General features: G+C 36.0%; 1 protein-coding gene across 1 annotated transcript in view; it reads left to right on the top strand.

Annotated features, from left to right (window-relative positions):
- The window catches only part of LOC107568119 (disheveled-associated activator of morphogenesis 1-like), a 76,772-nt gene that overhangs the window by 51,425 nt on the left and 4,826 nt on the right, over positions 1 to 20,521 (top strand). Inside the window, exons 3-23 of the mRNA XM_016253971.1 lie at positions 437 to 559; positions 758 to 852; positions 3,292 to 3,625; positions 3,729 to 3,839; positions 4,053 to 4,156; positions 4,256 to 4,322; positions 4,509 to 4,626; positions 4,767 to 4,905; positions 5,102 to 5,160; positions 5,903 to 6,090; positions 6,201 to 6,506; positions 7,029 to 7,136; positions 8,308 to 8,337; positions 9,725 to 9,822; positions 14,415 to 14,499; positions 15,269 to 15,375; positions 16,618 to 16,706; positions 17,903 to 18,071; positions 18,170 to 18,277; positions 18,902 to 18,962; positions 19,036 to 19,167. Of these exons, the coding sequence (XP_016109457.1) occupies positions 437 to 559; positions 758 to 852; positions 3,292 to 3,625; positions 3,729 to 3,839; positions 4,053 to 4,156; positions 4,256 to 4,322; positions 4,509 to 4,626; positions 4,767 to 4,905; positions 5,102 to 5,160; positions 5,903 to 6,090; positions 6,201 to 6,506; positions 7,029 to 7,136; positions 8,308 to 8,337; positions 9,725 to 9,822; positions 14,415 to 14,499; positions 15,269 to 15,375; positions 16,618 to 16,706; positions 17,903 to 18,071; positions 18,170 to 18,277; positions 18,902 to 18,962; positions 19,036 to 19,167 (2,631 nt within the window). The remainder of the gene's footprint in view (positions 1 to 436; positions 560 to 757; positions 853 to 3,291; positions 3,626 to 3,728; positions 3,840 to 4,052; positions 4,157 to 4,255; positions 4,323 to 4,508; positions 4,627 to 4,766; positions 4,906 to 5,101; positions 5,161 to 5,902; positions 6,091 to 6,200; positions 6,507 to 7,028; positions 7,137 to 8,307; positions 8,338 to 9,724; positions 9,823 to 14,414; positions 14,500 to 15,268; positions 15,376 to 16,617; positions 16,707 to 17,902; positions 18,072 to 18,169; positions 18,278 to 18,901; positions 18,963 to 19,035; positions 19,168 to 20,521) is intronic.

The following is a 20,521-nucleotide window of genomic DNA, read 5'->3' as shown; positions in this document are numbered from 1 at the left end:
AAAATATTGTGATTATACAGCTGTGGTATCATAGTTAAGATGAATTTTAACCACTGATTCTTCACAGCCTCGTCCTTTGGAAGTGAAAATAAACCAAATTTCCTTTTACAGCACAGAGCATTAATAACCAGATGACATCTTCTTGACATTACGTTATCCACACGAACGAGCTACACATTTTTTTTCTCAGGATGTCCACGCAGAACGTAGGCGGGCATTATGCAAATGCAAGAATTTGTGACTCGTGAAATTGGTGGAATGGGATTAGAATTTAAAATCAGCGGTTCAGAGTCGACTCCTAGAGAGACAATAACTTTATTTATGATACACTTTCAGCTTTACAAAAGCTTTGCTGACTGTTTACATTCACATACAGCTGCATTACATCCTGCATGAAATGTAATTTTCAAAAATCCATAATGGGGGCACTTTAAAGATAAAGTGTGTTAATTCTGTGCCTTTTAATCCATTTATTTGTTTCTCTCAGGAACAAGAGGAGACTAAAAGTGCTACTAGCTGGCCAGAGTACTACATTGACCAGCTCAATTCAATGGCAGCTGTAAGTATGTCATTTTTAAAGACTTTTCTTTGTTCTTTAATGTCAATGAACTGATGTTTTACATTTTACATTGCCATTGGACGCTGAGGCCTTAAAACACATGACATGTAATATCCATGGTTAGACATGTACATCTAAGCTAGCTAGCATGCTGTATGTGCTTCTAGTGTAAGCATGGCATCTCATTTTATTTTACAGAGGAAAACTCTGTTGGCCTTGGAGAAGGAAGAGGAGGAGGAACGGAACAAGACTATCGAAAGCCTTAAAACGGCACTGCGGACACAACCTATGAGGTCTGCACATTGTAACACAAATAGATACACACACACTGTCTTTATCAAATATAAATCAGTTATCAAAGTCCCCCAAATTTGTATTTGATAATTTCTTTAAAAAAATATTTTATTTTGTTATGTAATGTCAAGATATTCATAAGATTTTAAATGGGGTTTAACTGTTTATGCTTCTGTTCAAATTTTATTTTTAATTAATGCTTTTATTCAGCAAGGATGAATTCAATTGATCAAAAGGGACAGCAAAGACATTTCTGATGCTACAAAAGATTTCTATTTTAAATAAATGCCATTATTTTGAACTTTCTATTCATCGGTTCTAAAAACAAATTACAGTTTACAGTTAAAAAAATATTAAGCAGCACAACTGTTTTCAGCACAACAACAAATGTTTCTTAAGCAACAAATCAGCATGTTAGAATGATTTCTGAAGAATCATGTGACACTGAAGACTGACATCACAAGAAAATACTACATTTTAAAATATATTCCAATAGAAAAAAAGATGCACAAAAGTACTGTTCTTACTGTATTTTTCATCAAAAATTCAACCTTTTTGAGCATAAGAGAACTATTTTGTAAACAGAAAAATTGAAAACGGTTATTTTTTACATTGCAATAATATTTAAAAACATCTCTTTTTTGGTGGACTTTATATCACATATGTGACCCTGGACGACAAAACCAGTTTTAAGTCACTGGGGTATATTTGTAGCAATAGCCAAAAATACATTGTATGGGTCAAAATTATAGATTTTTCTTTTATGCCAAAAATCATTAGGATATTAAATAAAGATTATGGTCCATGAATATATTTTGTAAATTTCCTGCCGTAAATATATCAAAACTTCATTTTTGATTAGTAATATGAATTGCTAAGGACTTTATTTGGACATCTTTAAAGGCGATTGTCACAATATTTAGATTTTTTTGCACCCTCAGATTCCAGATTTTCAAATAGTTGTATCTCGGCCAAATATTGTCCTATCCTAACAAACCATACATCAATGGAAAGCTTATTATTTATTCAGCTTTCAGATAATGTATAAATCTCAATTGTGAAAAATTGACCCTTAAGACTGTTTTTTTGGTCTTGGGTCACAAATGGTCCATATTTGCTCACTAAATCAAAATCAAAACCCCAGCAACAAAAAACACTTAGCTTACATTATTGCCGTTATTTGAAGATGAGGACAGCTGTCTCAAGGCAATAGTTTAACACGTCAATGATTTTTCCATTGGCAAGTACCTCACTCTGTTAATAAACAAACGCTTCCCTTATGGTGTGTGCTTTGGGGTCTAATTATGCAAATGAGATTACTTTCATCACACACATGCTCACAGACACATGAGTTTGTTTAGTGGTTCCTGCTTTTACCATTTGATCCTGGGGTCACAGATCATCAGCACTGACCTCTGCAGGGCTCGGGTCAAAGCACACTCCAGCCCTCTTTGTGCCTAATAACCTTCAGGCTGCATATCAAACCATTCCAAACCATTGACAGTTTTAGGCAATTGTATTTAAAGTCTAGTGCTTTATAGGGGCTATAAATCTAGCTACCAATGTGATATATTATTTCACATTCATCACCTCCCTGTGGAGTCAATTATTTTCAGATTTACAAATTGTTTTCAGAGCCGTGGCCTAGCGGTTAACACACATGCCTGGGTTGGTGCTCATGTCGCAAATTATTGTGGGTTTGAATCCAGCCCATGTCGTGTGGCAGTCCCATTGCACCATCTTCTCCCCATAATTTCCTGTCATCTCTTCACTTTTGCCAAGAAATAAAATAAAACTGTGATCCAAAAATTAAATGTATTTGAATTTTAAATAAAAAATATTTTATTTAAATTGATATCAAAATTAATACGTTAAATATGCTACATTCTACAGCAATTCATTCATAAGAGAAAAATTGAGAAATTAGAGAAAAAGAGACGTTTTTTATTCACTATAATGATTTTTTTTTTTCTCTCTTTTGGAATAAAGGAATATATAAAAAATATATAGTTATGGAGGCCCAATCTTGCAGAAATTAAAAATAAATAAAGTTAGAAATAAACACAAAAAATAATAAATTAAGGGCAAACTGATTGATCAATCGATTGATTAATGAATTAATTATTAAGGGAGTAAATATGGATTAATTCAGTACTAAATTTAATTACAAACTAATTGTATATTTTTTATACAATTAATTAATTGATTTAAAATTTCTGTGTTCCTTATTGATTTCCATATATACTTGGAAATCATATGGTAACTCTCAGAGAAAGCATTACAAGTGGACATCTGGGAAAAATTTAAAAAAATAATGATATGATATGATGGCTTTAAAGTTAAAGCTTTTATTTATTTATTTTTTTTCTATCATGGCTTATGAAACTTAATATGAGTGGGGAAGATGTTTAACGAACAGCTGAATTCATTCCTCGTAGGTTTGTAACACGGTTCATTGATTTGGACGGCCTGACATGCATCCTGAACTTCTTGAAGAGCATGGATTACGAGACCACCGAGTCTCAGATTCACACTTCCCTCATTGGCTGCATCAAAGCCCTGATGAACAACTCCCAGGGTCGTGCTCACGTGCTCTCTCACTCCGAGAGCATCAACATCATCGCTCAGAGTCTGGCCACCGAGAACGTCAAGACCAAAGTGGCGGTGCTGGAGATCATGGGTGCGGTGTGTTTAGTGCCGGGCGGCCACAAGAAGATTTTGGAGGCCATGTTGCACTATCAAAAGTTCTCTTGTGAGCGCACACGATTTCAGGTGGGCTAGTTTGTTTATAACCTTTAATCCAAGTATGAAAACATCAAGAGATTCTGTATCAGTATAAATGCTAATCCCATTGTCGTCTTTTTTTTGGTCACAGACATTGCTGAATGATCTGGACAAAAGCACAGGGCGGTACAAGGACGAGGTCAGCCTGAAAACGGCCATCATGTCCTTCATTAACGCTGTTTTAAGCCAAGGAGCTGGCGAAGTAAGACATTTCGGCTGGTTCCACACTTTTTAACGCATTTTAATTTACTCACTGTCCAGGTCTGTGCTTTCCTCTATAAGCATCTACAAAAATAACTTGCCTATTTGCCCTTAAAGGAATAGTTCATCCCATAGTTCACCTTTTAGAAGTTGTTGTTTATAAAACCCCTCAGTTCTCTCAAGACCAGTAAGTGTTTCTTTAATGAACCTGTAGGCCAGCCTTGAGTTCCGGGTTCATTTGCGATACGAGTTCCTCATGTTGGGGATTCAGCCCATCATCGACAAACTCAGGTCACATGAAAACTCTACTTTAGACAGGTAAGGGCCACAATTGCTAACTTAAGCTTTATTAATGGAGTCTTATCAGAAAATGTGAGCATCTTGATTTTGCGATTTCTCTCTTTTTTGTCTCCTCAGGCATTTGGATTACTTTGAGATGCTGAGAAATGATGATGAGCTCACGTTATCCAGGCGGTTTGAGTCTGTGAGTAGATAAAAAAATATATGTTTTTATATTTTATGTATAAATATATTGTTTACAATTAGTATTATAAAATGTAAAATTATATTATTAAATATTATTCTTTAAATAATAATATGTATTTTTAATCATATACCTTGCTATTTATTACTATTGTATGGAATTGATCTATTTATACACTTTTTTCAGATCCATATAGACACGAAGAGTGCGACACAGGTTTTTGAGCTTGTACGGAAGAAGCTGGCCCACACAGATGCATATCCGCACTATATGTCTATTCTTCACCATTGCCTGCTAATGCCTCGTGAGTGCTTACCTCATTGTTTAGACTTTCTTAGTTTTTAACTAAATTATGCATAGTCATCTGGTTATTAATGCGAAAACTAGCCGGGTTAATGCCACAAATGACTTTGCAGAAATGTTTGAATCTGCATTTTGTTTTAGATAAGAGAAGTGGGAACACAGTGCAGTACTGGCTGCTCCTGGACCGCATTGTTCAACAGATGGTCCTGCAGAATGACAAAGGTCACGACCCTGATGTCACACCATTAGAAAACTTCAATGTAAAGAATGTGGTTCGAATGTGAGTTTGTCTCTGTTTTTTTGCAACTTTATCATTATTGTTTTTTTTAGATTTTCTTTGGCATCCATATGTTGCTGTCGTGTATTTATAGTAGTTGTAGTTTTTATATGCCCTCATTAAGTCTTTGCCAAATAAACCAAGATCTGTACTGGAGTAATGAGTTTTTCCTTAAATCACATCACTTATCCTCTTTCAGGCTCGTCAACGAGAATGAGGTGAAACAGTGGAAGGAACAGGCGGAAAAAATGCATAAAGGTCAGCACATGTTGTCCACATTGATGTTTCTTTTACAACAGACTGTTTTTTGCATTAAGATTAAATTCTCTGTAACTGTTTTTCTCATTCTTGAATTTCATGTGACTTGAAGTCATGCAAAATGACATCATGAAACTATTTTTATCTATACTTTTTAGCATTTAATAAAATGTTTATTTATATATATATATATATATATATATTTAATTTCATGAAGCTCCTTTAGCTGTAATTTTAAGCATTGAATATAATGTTTGTTTATTCATTCATTCAGAAGAAAATTTATTTTATTTAATAGATTTTATTTTGCAGTTTATTTGTATGCAATTTTTTCTCGTCTTCACCTGTTCATGTAGGAATTATCACTCTGATTAAACAACAATGAAAAAGTCATCAAACTTGAACATTGATTGACTTGAAAATGTATTAATTAATGACTTGACCGTCATGACATCATGCAAAATGAACCAACATGTAGAAGTGAGTTCATGTAAAATTCAACGACAACGAGCACATGACATCTATTTGGCATTGTAAGCCTTGCCATATAACTAATCATTTCTAAAAATGAGAACATCATCAGCTCAGAATAGATTCTCTGAGTTGTCATTTTATAATTATGTTAATTCTGACACGACCTGAATGTAGCCTATTTATTTCAGTTTGATCCAGCAGGCTGGAATGCAGTGTCTTCATTGTAGAGACGTGTAACATTATGCCCTTTAACGTCTTTGTCCTGTAGACCACCATGAGCTTCAACAGAAGCTGGAAAAGAAGGAGCGAGAGTGTGACGCAAAAACTCAGGAGAAGGAGGAGATGATGCAGACGCTCAACAAGATGAAAGAGAAGCTAGAAAGAGAAATGGGGGAACATAAACTAGTCAAGCTGCAGGTGTCGGAAATGACTGCCAGACTACATGACCTCAGCACGGTACGCTGATGATGTCACAAATATATACAAAAAAAACCAATGTAAATGTCCTTTTTCAAAGGCAAACATTAATAACGACCCACCACTGTGCATCCCTTTTGTATTTCTAGAGACAAATAGCCAGTGTTCCTGGAGGTCCTCCCATCCCTGGCCCTCTAGGTGGGCCTCTCCTACCCCCTCCACCTCCTCCACCGGGTGGCATGATGCCTCCTCCACCACCTCCTCCACCGGGCAGCGCCCTGATGCCGCCACCCCCTCCACCGCCCCCTGGTGGCCCCCCGCCACCCCCTGGACGCCCTCCTTTCGGTGCAGCTCCGCCTCCGCCAGGAGCTCCCATGGGACCTTCCCTGAAGAAGAAAAACATTCCTCAGCCGTCCAATCCACTCAAGTCCTTCAACTGGGCCAAGCTGTCTGAGGTAAGACTGGCATGGATTACAGGGGCTGACTGGGTCATTCTGACACTCACAGAGGCTAAAATCTGTTAGATTTAAAAAAAAATGTAATCCTGAAACTATTTTTATATATTGACTTTTTAAATAGTATGTTGTTTTTTATTATTTATTTACATTTTAAGTTAAATACACCTATTTTGATCTGTACTTTTTAGTTTTTAATTTTATTTAGATTTCTAAATTCTTTAAACTATTTCCATCTGTACTCTTTAGAATTTAATTGAATAAAATTTTATTTATTTAGACTTTCAATGTTATGAAAATATTTTTATTACCATTTTTTTAGCATGAAATAAAAATTTTATTTATTTTGCAGATTTATTTATATGCATTTTTTCCCCATCATCTTCATCTTAGATTTATTTTTAAATTTTGCAGTGCATTTTTTACTTGAGTTTTTATGATTAACAAAATATAGCATGTGATTACAACATGTGACTTTGGACTGGACAATAATTGAGTTAAACATCCCACTTTCTTTCACAGAACAAGCTTGAGGGAACCGTCTGGGCAGACATTGACGACAGCAAAGTTTTCAAAATCCTAGATTTGGTGGACATTGAGAAGACCTTCTCTGCCTATCAGAGGCAACAGGTCACTAAACAATGCTTCTTTCTCTGGTTTTCATCCAAGATGATCTCACAAAGCATTCACTGTCTCTCATGCATGGTATTCATACGTTTACCCATGGTAATCCTGCATCACAGAGCATGGGGTTTGAATTAGCAGACTGTAAAATGCATTGATATCACCAGCAGTTTTCTATGAAAAGCAGACATTGGTAAACCGTCCTCATTGCGCTTGGTAAACCACACACTTAGTCTCATTATAAAGCGATTACATATATTTCTTATGGCTTTACAGTCAAATTAGAGAAGAAAAAAGAAAAAGCTAGGATGGATACAGCTTGAAACTTCATTGACCATGTCTACATAATCACATTTTAAAACAATGCATAAATTAATTTAAGATGGTTTTAAAATAACTTTTTGTAGGTCTTGAAAGCATGCTTAATGCATTAAAACAGATATTCGTTAAACCTCTCCAATTTCATCAAATTCTCAAAATGTTATAGATTTAATTAAAGCATTATTGAAGCCAGATTATGAAAGTAATTTGTCTCAGAGTAAAAATTTATTAAAATGTAGCTTATATATCATATAATTTATCTCACACATGCAACTTTAAATATCAATTGTGACTTTATTTCTTGTATTTGCAACTTTATTTCTTAATTTCTTTATTTCTTAATTTAATTGGTCACAGTTGCAACTTAACTCAGACTTTATTTCTTGCAGTTGCAGCTTTTCCCCCCCGCATGATTACTATATTTCTTGTAATTCATTTTTCACAATTGCAATTTAATTTCCTGTCATTGTGATTATTTGTTGTAATTTCTCAGTACTGTGGCTTTTTTACTTTGGAGATTTCCACTTTATGAACAGAAATTGTTCTAGAGAAAATAAATTTTGCCCACTATTGCAGAGCATCTAGATTTGATACAAGGTGGAGTTGGAGAGGTAGCTGGAGATGTTTAGCTTTTGTTTAGACATTAACCGGTCATCTGTGATCAACTAGCATGCATCTTTCAGTGCACACACATTTACACTGCATTTACAGACTTCCCAGAAGGCTCTGTTTTCATGCACCCTCACACTCCCCATTCACCACCCCAGTAATGTCATCATGTTTTGGCTGAATTCACCAGACTACACTGTCTCTCTAACATGTGCTGCATCTTCCTTGCTTCTTGCCTGCATTCTAGGACTTCTTTATGGTCAATAACTGCAAGCAGGTAAGTGTAGTTGAACAGATTTAATAGTGTTTGCATCATCTCTACCCCACTCACTCTTTCTGTCATTCATTTTGTATCCAGACAGTATTTAAAAGTGGAAACCTAATGTGACTTTACTGATAATGTTTCTATAAACTGCACATATGCACTGTTGGTCAAAAGTTTGAAATCAGTATATTAGAATGATTTCTGAAAAATCATCTGACATTGAAGATTAGAGTAATGGCTGCTGAAAATTCTGCTTTGCATCAGAGGAAAAAATTGCTTTTTAAAATATATTCAAGGGGTCATATGATGCGATTTCAATTTTTCCTTTCTCTTTGGAGTGTTACAAACTCTTGGTGCATAAAGAAGATCTGTAAAGTTGCAAAGACTAAAGTCTCAAATCCAAAGAGATATTCTTTATAAAAGTTAAGAGTCAACGCCTACCTAAAACGGCTCGTTCTAACACACCCCCACATGTCTATGTCACGATGTAGGAAGATTTGCATAACGCCGCCCAAATGTTCACGGAAAGAAAGAAGGCGTAACTTTTATTTTCGCTGTAGTATTGTTGCTGCCGCCATGTCGTGAAGGCGCTGTGTGTTTTGTTGTGAAAGCGAAACTACTTTGTTTGGCGTTCCAAAAGAGGACGATATCTGCTTCTTCATGCCTGGAGCTTATCCGTGCTGGTTGCTGAGGAAATACATCAACTTTGCTCTGTGGATCGCCGGATCGGCTTTTACTGTGGACGAAGCAGAGTCCAGCCCGGGGTCGCCACATGTGGTTTTCGCAAGCCCGCCGGACGAATTCGTCGAATCCGCTGGCCTCGCCGTTCTCAAGCCCGCCCGCCTCTGCTCACACAAGCCCACCTACAGGGCATCACAGTATGGTAAGGGGCGTAACATTTCCGTCACACGCTTGAGGTATTTGGCCAATCACAATGCACTGGATAGCTGGCCAATCAGAGCACACCTCGCTTTTCAGACCGATGAGCTTTGTAAAAATGTACGCGTTTCAGAAAGGCGGGGCATAGAGGAGAAACAATAATGTACAGTATGTGGAAAATAATGTGTTTTTTGAACCTTAAACCACATAAACACATTTCATCACTCCAAATACACAAAATAATGTTCTTTTTAGCAGCATCATATGACCCCCTTTAAGAAAACTATAAATTATAATGATATTTCACAGTTTTTACTGCATTTTTGATCAAATAAAAGCAGCCATGGTGAGCATGAGAGACTTATTGCAAAAACATTCAAAAATCTCAGTTATTCCAAACTTTTGACTGGCAGTGTTAGTTTAAGATTCAGAATCAGAGTGTCTCTATTCTTTTATTTTAATTCAGATTTTTAAAGTTGCTCTTGAGTGAAATGCATCTCCTTTGTGACTCCGACCACAGAAGGAGGCTGAAGACGATGCGCTGAGCTCCAAGAAAGTCAAAGAGCTCTCTGTCATCGATGGCCGCCGGGCTCAGAATTGCAACATCCTTCTCTCACGGTGAGTGATGTGTCTGCCCCGGGTATGAGTTCACCTCCGGCTGATGTGTGTGTGCGTATGTGTGTGGACCTCACTGACCCTCCAGATGTAATGTCATATCCTGTGGGTAAAACCTTCTGGTTCCTACGTCCTGGTTTGATACTGTATCTTCCAGCTTGGTTATTGTACCACTTCCTATCAATGAATGACATGCCGCCATTTAGTTTCTTCACGTATATACAGTATGAGGTGGCTTCCTTGAATTCTGTGTAAATCAGTGCAGCATGGGCCTTTAAAAATCAACAGGAACCACGCCTCATTAATTACGAGCCTTAAAGGGTTAGTTCACCCAAAAATTCTGTCATTAATTACTCACCCTAGTAAGACCTTCGTTCATCTTCGGAACACAATTTAAGATATTTTTGATGAAATATGAGGGCTCTCTGACCCTCCCATAGACAGCAAGGTAACTACCACGTTCAAGGTTCAGAAAAGTACCAAGATGATCGACAAAGTAGTCCGTGTGATTACAAAGTAGTGGTTCAACTGTAAAGTTACAAAGGTCTTATGGGTTTGGAACAACACGAGGGTGAGTAATTAATGACAGAATTTTTCATTTTTGGGTGAACTAACCCTTTAAATCATTAAAAATAATTTTTCATGCTTGACAACCTGGTTGTCATTGCCAGGAATGATATTTGACTTTCTCACACACAAGGAACCCGCAAGGGTTCTGTGATTGCAGAAGCTCCACAAATTGCAGTGGTTTGGAATTTCCATATTAAAAATTGCCCTTTGGGTGCTCATTTATTAAATATTTTGGCTGACATTATAAGACAATTATAATGTTGCTAAATATTTCTATTTCAACTAAATGCTTTTCTTCTGAACGTTCTATTCATCAAAGAATCTTGAGAATGAACGTATCATGGTTTTAAAAAAAAATATTATGCAGCAAAACGGCTTTCAATTTTGATAATAAGAAATGTTTCTTGATCACCTAATCAGCATATTAGAATGAATGAATGAAGACTGAACTGATAACTTTTTTTTTATTATTTTTAATTTATTAAATGCCGCCTTTTTGAGTGTAAGAGATGTCTTTTAAAAACATTAAAAAATCTTGCTGCCTCCAAACCTTTGAATGATAGTGTACCATGTTTAAATATATTCCTCCTATTGAGTTTTTCCCAAAATCTTAGCAGAAAATGTGGAAGAATGGCCTGCTTATGGGTCCTCCATTTACTTGGCCACATTGTTTTTGCAATCATATAATTCATTTTAAAAATCAGTTTGAACAAACAAACAAATAAATAAATAAAAATGCTTCTTCTAACAAATCACTATTAAAATTTAGTATCCATTCCATGTATCCAGGCTTCATTTATTGAAAAGACCACATATTGATTTATTGAATATTTTTATTGGATTCATTTGGCCATTTCACATCCCAAAGAGAGTTATTAGCATTTCTTTAGAAAAGTTTGTGCAAATTTATATTATTTTAATTCATCATGTCTCATTACCTTGATTTCATCTTCAAAGAATGTATTGTCAATTCAAACCTCAGGAAATATTTTCATTCACTTATAAGAGGATGATCAAGGAAAATACTACGGCAGGTCCTAGTTTTAGAACTCCCGGTTAGTTGAATATTATTCAGGGTTTGTATTTCTCCGGTTTATAGCTTTATACAGATGTGACTGTATAAGTGTAAGAATGAGCTGAAATTAGACAGGCTTCCATGCAGCGCTTAATACTTTAATTATCCAGGGTTCCCACTGAGTTTCTCCTTCTCAGTAGTGATATTGTTCTGATAAATGGCTTTCATTATAGGATCCAATTCTTATTTTAGGTTAAATATCTCTGTCACCTCAGGACTACCCTTTCTGTACGAAATGAATCCCACAAAGCAAACTGTAAGTTAGTCACAGCTGCAAATCCAGACGGTGTCGGATATATGACAGCTTACTGACTGACTGCGGTTTGGCTTGGGACCCAAACACCAAAGGCTCTCGTAAAGCAAGACTCCAAACTACATGAAACAAACCAGACTAATTCCAATATTGCCAGATTCATTCCAAAATCCTCCCTGCAGATTTGTATTAATGAGAGTTTATGAATGACAACATCGAGACCCCATCTTACGCACATTAACAGCTGACTTCAGCACCATCTGTAGATCACGGCCTGTGGTTCTATTACACTCTCATCCTCCCTAAATGGTCTCTTAGGATCTCCACAAGCACAGATTGGGGTGTAATCCATTGTACAGCCACCGAACGGACCACCCAAGCTGAGATTCACAGGGATTTAAATAGTTTCGCTTCTCAAGTGGAAGCCTGTAGAGTAATTAGTGTTGGTTTAGGGATGGTGAATGTGGTGTTGGACGTCAAGGCGGTGGAGGGTGAGATGGTGGTCTGGCTGGAGGGAGATGAGACTGAGGAGTAACATATGCTCAATTGATTGCTAATTAGAGCTTAGCGATCAACTCATTGTTGACAGTTCTCAACTTTTTTCTGTGCAGTTCTTGCACAAAAATAGATCAGAAAGGACTTTACACTAAAAAAAAAAAAAGGCTACATTTATTAATACATTTTGGGGTTAGTTTTAATTTTTTTATTTTTTAAAGAGAAATTCTTTAAGTAAGGATGCGTTAAATTGATCAAAAGTGACAGTAAAGGCAAATTCTATTTAAAATAATGTTGTTCTTTTGAACTTTTTTTTAATCAAAGAATCCAGAAAAAATTTATCACAGTTCCCACAAAAATATTAAGCCGCACAACTGTTTTCAACATTCAACATTTTTTCTTGAGCACCAAATCAGCATATTATAATAATTATAAGACTAATGACTCCTGACAATTTAGCTTTGCCATCACAGGAATAAAATTACATTTTAAAATATATTAACGATAAAATAACATTATTTTAAATTGTAATAATTTTTCACTGTATTTACAGTTTTTATTGATCAAAATGTTTTTTGAAGCTTTTGAACAGTAGGTCATGTTTTGGACTTTTAACACAAGTTTATTTTTTCTTTCAGCACTTTAAGTACAGAGAATTTAAACAAGTAAAAAAATAAAAAAAAACCTTTGCCTGTGCGGTAAAACAAATGCATTTAAGTCTTAATTTCTTATGCAGTGTTGCTTCTCAAATAAATGTATTTTGTGTTAAGGACTTTTACTGGAAAACAAGTAAAAAAAAAATTAAAAAGCTTAAAAGTTAAAGTAAAACTAAAGAAATCATTGTTTTTGTTGTGTAAATAACTAAATATCATCTAAATAAATATAGTCTGTTTTCAAGTATGAGGAAAATGCCTGTATATCTGATCAAAGTGAATTTTTTCAACGCTAACACTAGCATACAGATGGCCTCAAAGCCCAACACACATGGACGAAAGGTTAAATGTGTGACTAAAACTTTGATTTTGATTTCACTGGGTCTCTAAAGGTTTGATTCATGGCATTTCACAATCATGGTAAAGTGTCTGTGACCACATGAAATGGAAAGTCTTCTGCAACTCCATAAGATTTGCCTCCCACTGTGTCTCCTGCTTATTATTTTCTGATTAAGCAATAAAGAGGGAGTCTTGTGGTTACGCTAATGACATCCTAATAATGACGTTGGCTTGCCTCTGAATGAACTGAGGCTGCCATTATTTCATTCTTTTCCTTCCTGAATTTAACTTCACTCACTCCTGTAAGCATGTGAACTTTGTTAGAAAGAACTCAGGGAATTGGAAGCGCTGTTTGGCACAAACACCTCGACTCGAACATGGAAAGAGCTCTGGCCGTGTTTCACGTCGCTGCTGTGGTTTGCAGTCTCTCTGGATCCTGGCTGGGGAACGAAGGCTGCTCTCCAACGCTGATCTCAGACCCGTCAAACACCTGTTCTTCTTGGCCTAAAGTCCGCACACAGCTATCTCTGGATCAGATGTCCATCTATATCATTAATGTGCAATCTTGGCTGCACTGGTGGATTCAACTCTGGGCAGTTTTGACCGTCTCTGTCGGAGGGCTACTAAGAAGATCTGCCAGCACCTTCAATTTTAGGAGGAAGATATTTATCTTCCCTAGATTTTCAGCTTGTTTTACAACGTACTTGTCATGGATAACTCAAACTAATTTGGTGGAAAGTCCAGGAACTCACATACGACAAACTGACCACAAATGTCATGTTACTGTTGAGACGTAACCAGTGATGATCACAGATTATTTAAAGCAAGCAAATGTTGGGTTAATTTATAGGAGTCATGCGATAATATCATTTCTTCACTCCAGTAATGATATATAGTGTTAGCCAGGAAATTCTTGGTAGCTGGAACAAACACTTGGGTTCATCATTGGGCCTCAAGATTAATAGCTCTTCTAAATAACATACATTAATTTATTTATACTATATGCCAAAGGCATATATGAATATATATATGAAAATATATGCAAGTGGAGGAAATTCCCAGCAATTTCCTTTTCTCAGTGTGATTAAATACAGTTCACTGAGTTTCTGCTGATGTGGATCTATCACTCCGATTTCATTTGTGAATTCATTTCAAATGAATTTATTTGTCCCAGTCTGCTTGATCTGTATATCCTGTGCTTGTGTTTCAGATTGAAAGTTTCCAATGAGGAAATAAAGAGAGCCATTCTGACTATGGATGAACAGGAAGATCTGCCCAAGGACATGCTGGAGCAGGTGAGTGTGAACTGACGGGAATGTGCGGGACAGAAGGAAAAGCATTCTGGGTTTAAAACCGCTATGATGGTTAACAAACATGTATGGAAATCTGTTTCCGCTTTAGAGTAAAATATACAACAGGTAATGGTGAGTGTAAATTTAAAATAAGAAATACAGTAACATTGTGAGATATAAAGTCATATTTGTACAGTCATATACAGTCAGTACAGATATATAGTCATATGTGTACAATGAAGTCCCAACTGTGCACTTGAAATTATGGAGTAAAAAAGTCACAATTATGGGAAATAAACGCAGTTAAGGGAAAAAAAGTCACAATTGTGAGATATAAAGTTGCAGTTGTGAGAAATAAAGTAGCAATTATGGGAAAAAATTGCAGTTGTGAGCTATAAAGTGACAGCTGTGAGATATGAAGTTGCAATTATGGAAAGAATTTGCATTTGTGAGATGCATAGTCACAATTATGTAAAATAAACACAATTATGGAAAAAGTCATAATTTGTGAGATATAAAGTCGCAATTATGGGAAATAATCATGGAAATTCACACTTATGAGACAGTTTCAATTATGAAATTTAAAGATGCAATTACTAGAAAAAAAACAATTACGAGATATAGTTGCAATTATGGAAAAAAGTCACATTGTGAGTTATAAAGTTGCAATTGTGACATAAATGTAACTGTAAGACACTAAGTTACAATTACTTTTTTTACTATAAGGCAGAAACAATTAATGTAATTAATGGTGTTTTCTTTACTGCTCCAGATGATGAAGTTTGTCCCAGAGAAGTGTGATGTGGACTTACTGGAGGAGCACAAACATGAGTTGGACCGCATGGCAAAGGCAGACCGTTTCCTCTATGAAATGAGCAGGTAGGACAGTTAATCATCATGGTGACAGTTTAAGGGGGCCGTTCATATAGGACACATTTTATTTTTTTATCATTGGTCTTTGTAAACATACACAAGTCTTTGACCACTGTGATGCATCTCAAGTAAAAAGAAGTTAAAAAACGCATAACGAGTGTGAATGGACCCTAATTGGATTAACTTTTCCCTTTTCTCTCACAATTCTACTTTTATCATGAGGAGCTTTATTTAATTAGATAAATGTGAGGGCTTAACTAAGTTAGTCTTTGTCCATTTAAAAATAAATGCTCCCCACTCCAAAAATGAGTGACATTTTTATTAAGGAGCTCCAAAAACTTAACCTGATACCTAAATTTTGCTGCACACTACCCATAAGCCCCATTGCTGATTGGCTTGGATCTTTATTTCATCTTGGCACCACGTTGAGCGTCGTGCTGTTCACCTCCACAGTCCCACACAGTGGATTTCATGATGTTGGCCTAGTACATTGTATGTAAGGAATATCTCATCCGTGAAGGCCACCCACCACTGTATAGTGACTTATTCAGATCTGTTTCACACACACACACACACACACACATGTGGTGTCAGGAGTAAATGCGATTTTCAGCAGGAAGGAAGGAAAAGGGTTATGAATCCTGGGTGACACATTGATCTGGTCAAGCTGAGGATCCCATTCAGCATCAGTATTTTTTGTAACTAAATAAGTAAGTACTATCTCATAATAAATATGCATCAGCCTTATGCTTTCTTCCAGAGGAGCTTAGCCAAACAAAGCACAGGTGCCTTGGCTTGCTTGCTTTTTCTTCCTCTGTTTACGAGACCCTAGTGAGCTTTTTTTTTGCTGTGGCTGATGTGTTTGGAGTATAGAGGATGGAAGACAAATCTTTCCAAGAATCGACTGGGTTGTCCGATTTTAATCTCTAAGGCTGTGTTTGGCCCCTCGGCAAGTGCAGTAACCAAGGTGATGGTCCCCGACACGAGAGTGCTGAATGCAACACAGCAGCGTCAGGGTCAGATCACTGGTTCAGGCTGTTTGTTCTTTATTCAGTGGAACCATTAATGCTGTGTGTACAGATCATATGCGTTTTATTGTGCCATATGCAAGACAATAAATCTCTACAGCTCATTTAGAATCTATTATGGGTGATGTAGTGTGCAATCCTTTTAATGGTCCTTGCTTTTATATTTAATGTACTTTCCCTTTTTCCCTTGTCCAATCCTCTATCTTTGTCCTTCCCACAGAATAAACCATTACCAGCAGAGGTTACAGTCTTTGTACTTCAAAAAGAAGTTTGCAGAGAGGATTTCAGAAATTAAACCTAAAGTTGAAGGTTCGCGCATGTGCACTTTAAATACATTTACATTGAGAAAATGTCAGTTGATTACCTTTTTAAACTGTTTTTTAAATTTATTTACTTATTTTGAAATGACTTATGACTTATTACTGTATTCAAGTGCAGAATATTCAGATTAATTAAAATGTAATGTATAATTAATATAATAAAAAGAAATAAAAAAATGATATATATATATATATATATATATATATATATATATATATATATATATATATATATATATATATATATATATATATACATTAATATTATTATATTAAAGTAAAATTATTATATATGTACAGAATTTATCAAACGTTTGGAAACATTATGATTTACATACAGTGAACTAATATTGTGAACTACTATTGAAATTTAAGATATCTGTTATCTTTTGTAATAGATTTTAAAATGTATTTTATTCTTGTGATGCCAACCTGAATTTCAGCAGCCATTACTCCAGTCTTCAGTGTCACATGATCCTTCAGAAATCATTCTAATATGATTTGCTGCTCAATAAACATTTATTATTATATATATATATATATATATATATATATATATATATATATATATATATATATATATATATATATATATATATACATTAATATTATTATATTAAAGTAAAATTATTATATATGTACAGAATTTATCAAACGTTTGGAAACATTATGATTTACATACAGTGAACTAATATTGTGAACTACTATTGAAATTTAAGATATCTGTTATCTTTTGTAATAGATTTTAAAATGTATTTTATTCTTGTGATGCCAACCTGAATTTCAGCAGCCATTACTCCAGTCTTCAGTGTCACATGATCCTTCAGAAATCATTCTAATATGATTTGCTGCTCAATAAACATTTATTATTATTATTATTATTAATTTTGAAAACAGATGTGCTACTTAATATTTATGCCGAAACCATGATATACTACTATTCAAATATTTGGGGGTGTGTGTGTTTAATAGAAATTAATGCTTTTGTTCAGCAAATATGCATGAAATTGATTAAAAGTGACAGTAAATAAACATTTATAATGTTACAAAAGATTCTATTTGAAATAAGTAATGTTTCCACAAAATATTAAGCAGCAAAAAGTATTTGTAACATTGACAATAATAAGAACCATTATCAATAACTGAGCACTAATAATAATTGACTGTTTGTGTTTCACTTTGCAGCACTGACCAAGGCCTCAAAAGAGGTGCTGCACAGTAGGAATCTCAAGCAGTTGCTGGAGGTGGTGCTGGCATTCGGCAACTACATGAACAAAGGACAAAGAGGCAATGCTTACGGCTTCAAAATCTCCTCACTCAACAAGATTGCAGACACCAAGTCCAGCATCGACAAGTGAGAAGATATATCCTAATGTTGATGAAAGAATAAACAAGACAGTTATTTATAGCTTTTATATTCCTACTTTTATTTTCGTCTTTGTCCCATTGCAGGAATATCACTCTCCTACACTACCTGATCACCATTCTGGAGAAGAAGTACTCTAAAGTCATGCTCTTCTCAGAGGAGCTGCAGAATGTGCCGGAAGCTGCAAAAGTAAAGTAGGTATAGCTGCGGAGTGGCTGGTGTGCGCTTCTTTCGTCAGCTTTACGATTTACAGGCCTATAAATTATAATTAAAGTCATTAGTCATGTATTATTAAATGAAGCATTTACAAAATAGTAGCTGTGGGGTGTCAGATACTGCAAATATTAACTAATAAATGTAAGCTTTGTCTCCAATTGCAAGCTTTCTCATTTTTTAAGTATTATATTTGAATAATATTCAATATTTAAATATAAAAAAAAGTTTAAAACTGTTTCACAATATTCAGATGTTCTTATTATTGACCTTATTTGACTGAAAATATGAAACGTGCAGTAAAATAAGACTTTGGCATGGGATTGTGCATTTAGTTTTTTTTTTTTATGAACTCGTTCACATATTCCCAAATGATTCAACTTGCTGCTTTTTGTGGCACAATTAATGTGGAACATCACTTTTTAATATCAAATTTCTGTGTCCCTATGCTATAGATTTTATAGTAGACAGACTAGTATTAGTTTTTATCATTTCACTTAACTTAATTTAAAAGGGGCACAGTTTACCCCCCTCTCCTCTAGAAAATGCATTCTTGATTACACATAAAATGATTACACACAATCTCTATGATTGTGTCTTTCCAGCATGACTGAACTGGAGAAGGAGATCAATCATCTTCGTAGTGGCTTGAAGAGCGTAGAGAGCGTAAGTGCTGCATGATTCCTCTTTGTTCTCAAGCTTAAAAGCAAATCATCTACAGTTTCTCTCTCTCATGCAGGAGTTAGAATTCCAGAAGAAGCGTCCTCAGGAGTACGGGGATAAGTTTGTGTCTGTAGTCAGCCAGTTCATCACAGTGGCCAGTTTCAGCTTCTCTGATGTCGAGGACTCCCTCAGTGAGGCCAAAGAACTGGTGAGTGTGTGTTGGACTGCATTTGTTTGTTTGAGTGTGTATCTTTAAGATGCACATCCTGGTGCTCAGCCTTTCCTTCAAAGGCCAGCTGGAGAAACAGGCTGCGGTCACCCTCCACGTCCTGCTGCGTGCAGAAGCTGACCTTCAACCTCTCACTGTGAACGCTTCCTATGTGGTACTTTCACTGGCCTCTGGGGGCACCACAGGACACAGAGAGGGAACAGGGCATACAACTCTTATTGCTTTTGAGAGGTCCATCTGTGCAGATGGAGGCAGACGGTTGTTAACACACACGATACACAATATCTTCCAGTCCTGTGAGGGGAAATGGGTATATATAAAATGTCAAGGTTTTCTTTTTACTTGATTTAAAGGTAAAATGCAGCAAATTCATGATATTGGGCTTTTATGACAGGATTGTGATTGTTTCAGATGATAAAATCTCTCATAAATGGGACAGCCCACATTCAAGTTCTTAGGGTGTACTCACACTAGGCGTTTTGAACTGTGCCTGAGCGCGTTTGACCCCCAAAGCTCGTTTAGTCGGCCCTGGCCCGGTTGGAAGAGGTGGGCCAGGGCACGGTTCGGTTGGGCTCGGGGGTGGTACGCATGCAGTGTGAGCACTCGGGCTCGGTTCAAGGCAACCGTGCCTAGTGTGAGTACACCGAGACCTGCACTATCGCGGGACCTAACGCAGCAGAGTGCGGTGCGGGACAACACTTGATGGGCGAGTGCGGAACTTATGACATGTGCAGCATGATTGCGTGAACATTTCTGAGCAGCAAGAGTGATAGATCTGTTAAGCAATATATTGTGAGAGGGCCATGTGTTACCATGTCCCAAACGACTCAAAATAATAAACCACAAAGTTAACAAAACGATGCACTCCACTGTGCTGAGCGAGAGCGCTTCTCTGCTGTCTTCACGTGCTATCGGAAACTTCTTGTTTCCCACTTATGAAGTCGTGATTACGAGCACGTTGCATTCTTTTATGTTAAAAATAACAGTGGACAGTGGTTTGTGAATGTTAATGCTTAGCCTAAATAATTTCATGGTGTGCGCTTCATGTGAGCGCTGCTGCAGTAAGGTGCCTGTTATAATTTTATGACATAGGCTCTTATATATATATATATATATATATATATATATATATATAACACCATTGCAAATTATTTGGTATTTTAAGAATCTTACTGACCTCATCTCACATCATATGTTTTGTTTTGTTTTGTGTTTTTTAAATATTAATAAGCAGTGAAATAGGATACTACATGCACTTTTGAACTGAAATGTGTGTTGGCAGTGTGTGTACACAACCACCCTATAATGATAAAAATCCACCCAGTGTTTTTTT

This window comes from Sinocyclocheilus grahami, unplaced genomic scaffold (assembly GCF_001515645.1).
Source record: "Sinocyclocheilus grahami isolate Dianchi unplaced genomic scaffold, SAMN03320097.WGS_v1.1 scaffold1216.1, whole genome shotgun sequence".
Classification (NCBI taxonomy): Eukaryota; Metazoa; Chordata; class Actinopteri; order Cypriniformes; family Cyprinidae; genus Sinocyclocheilus; species Sinocyclocheilus grahami.
The sequence above is the reverse complement of the archived record's forward strand: the minus strand, read 5'-3'. Positions and strand labels throughout refer to the sequence as shown.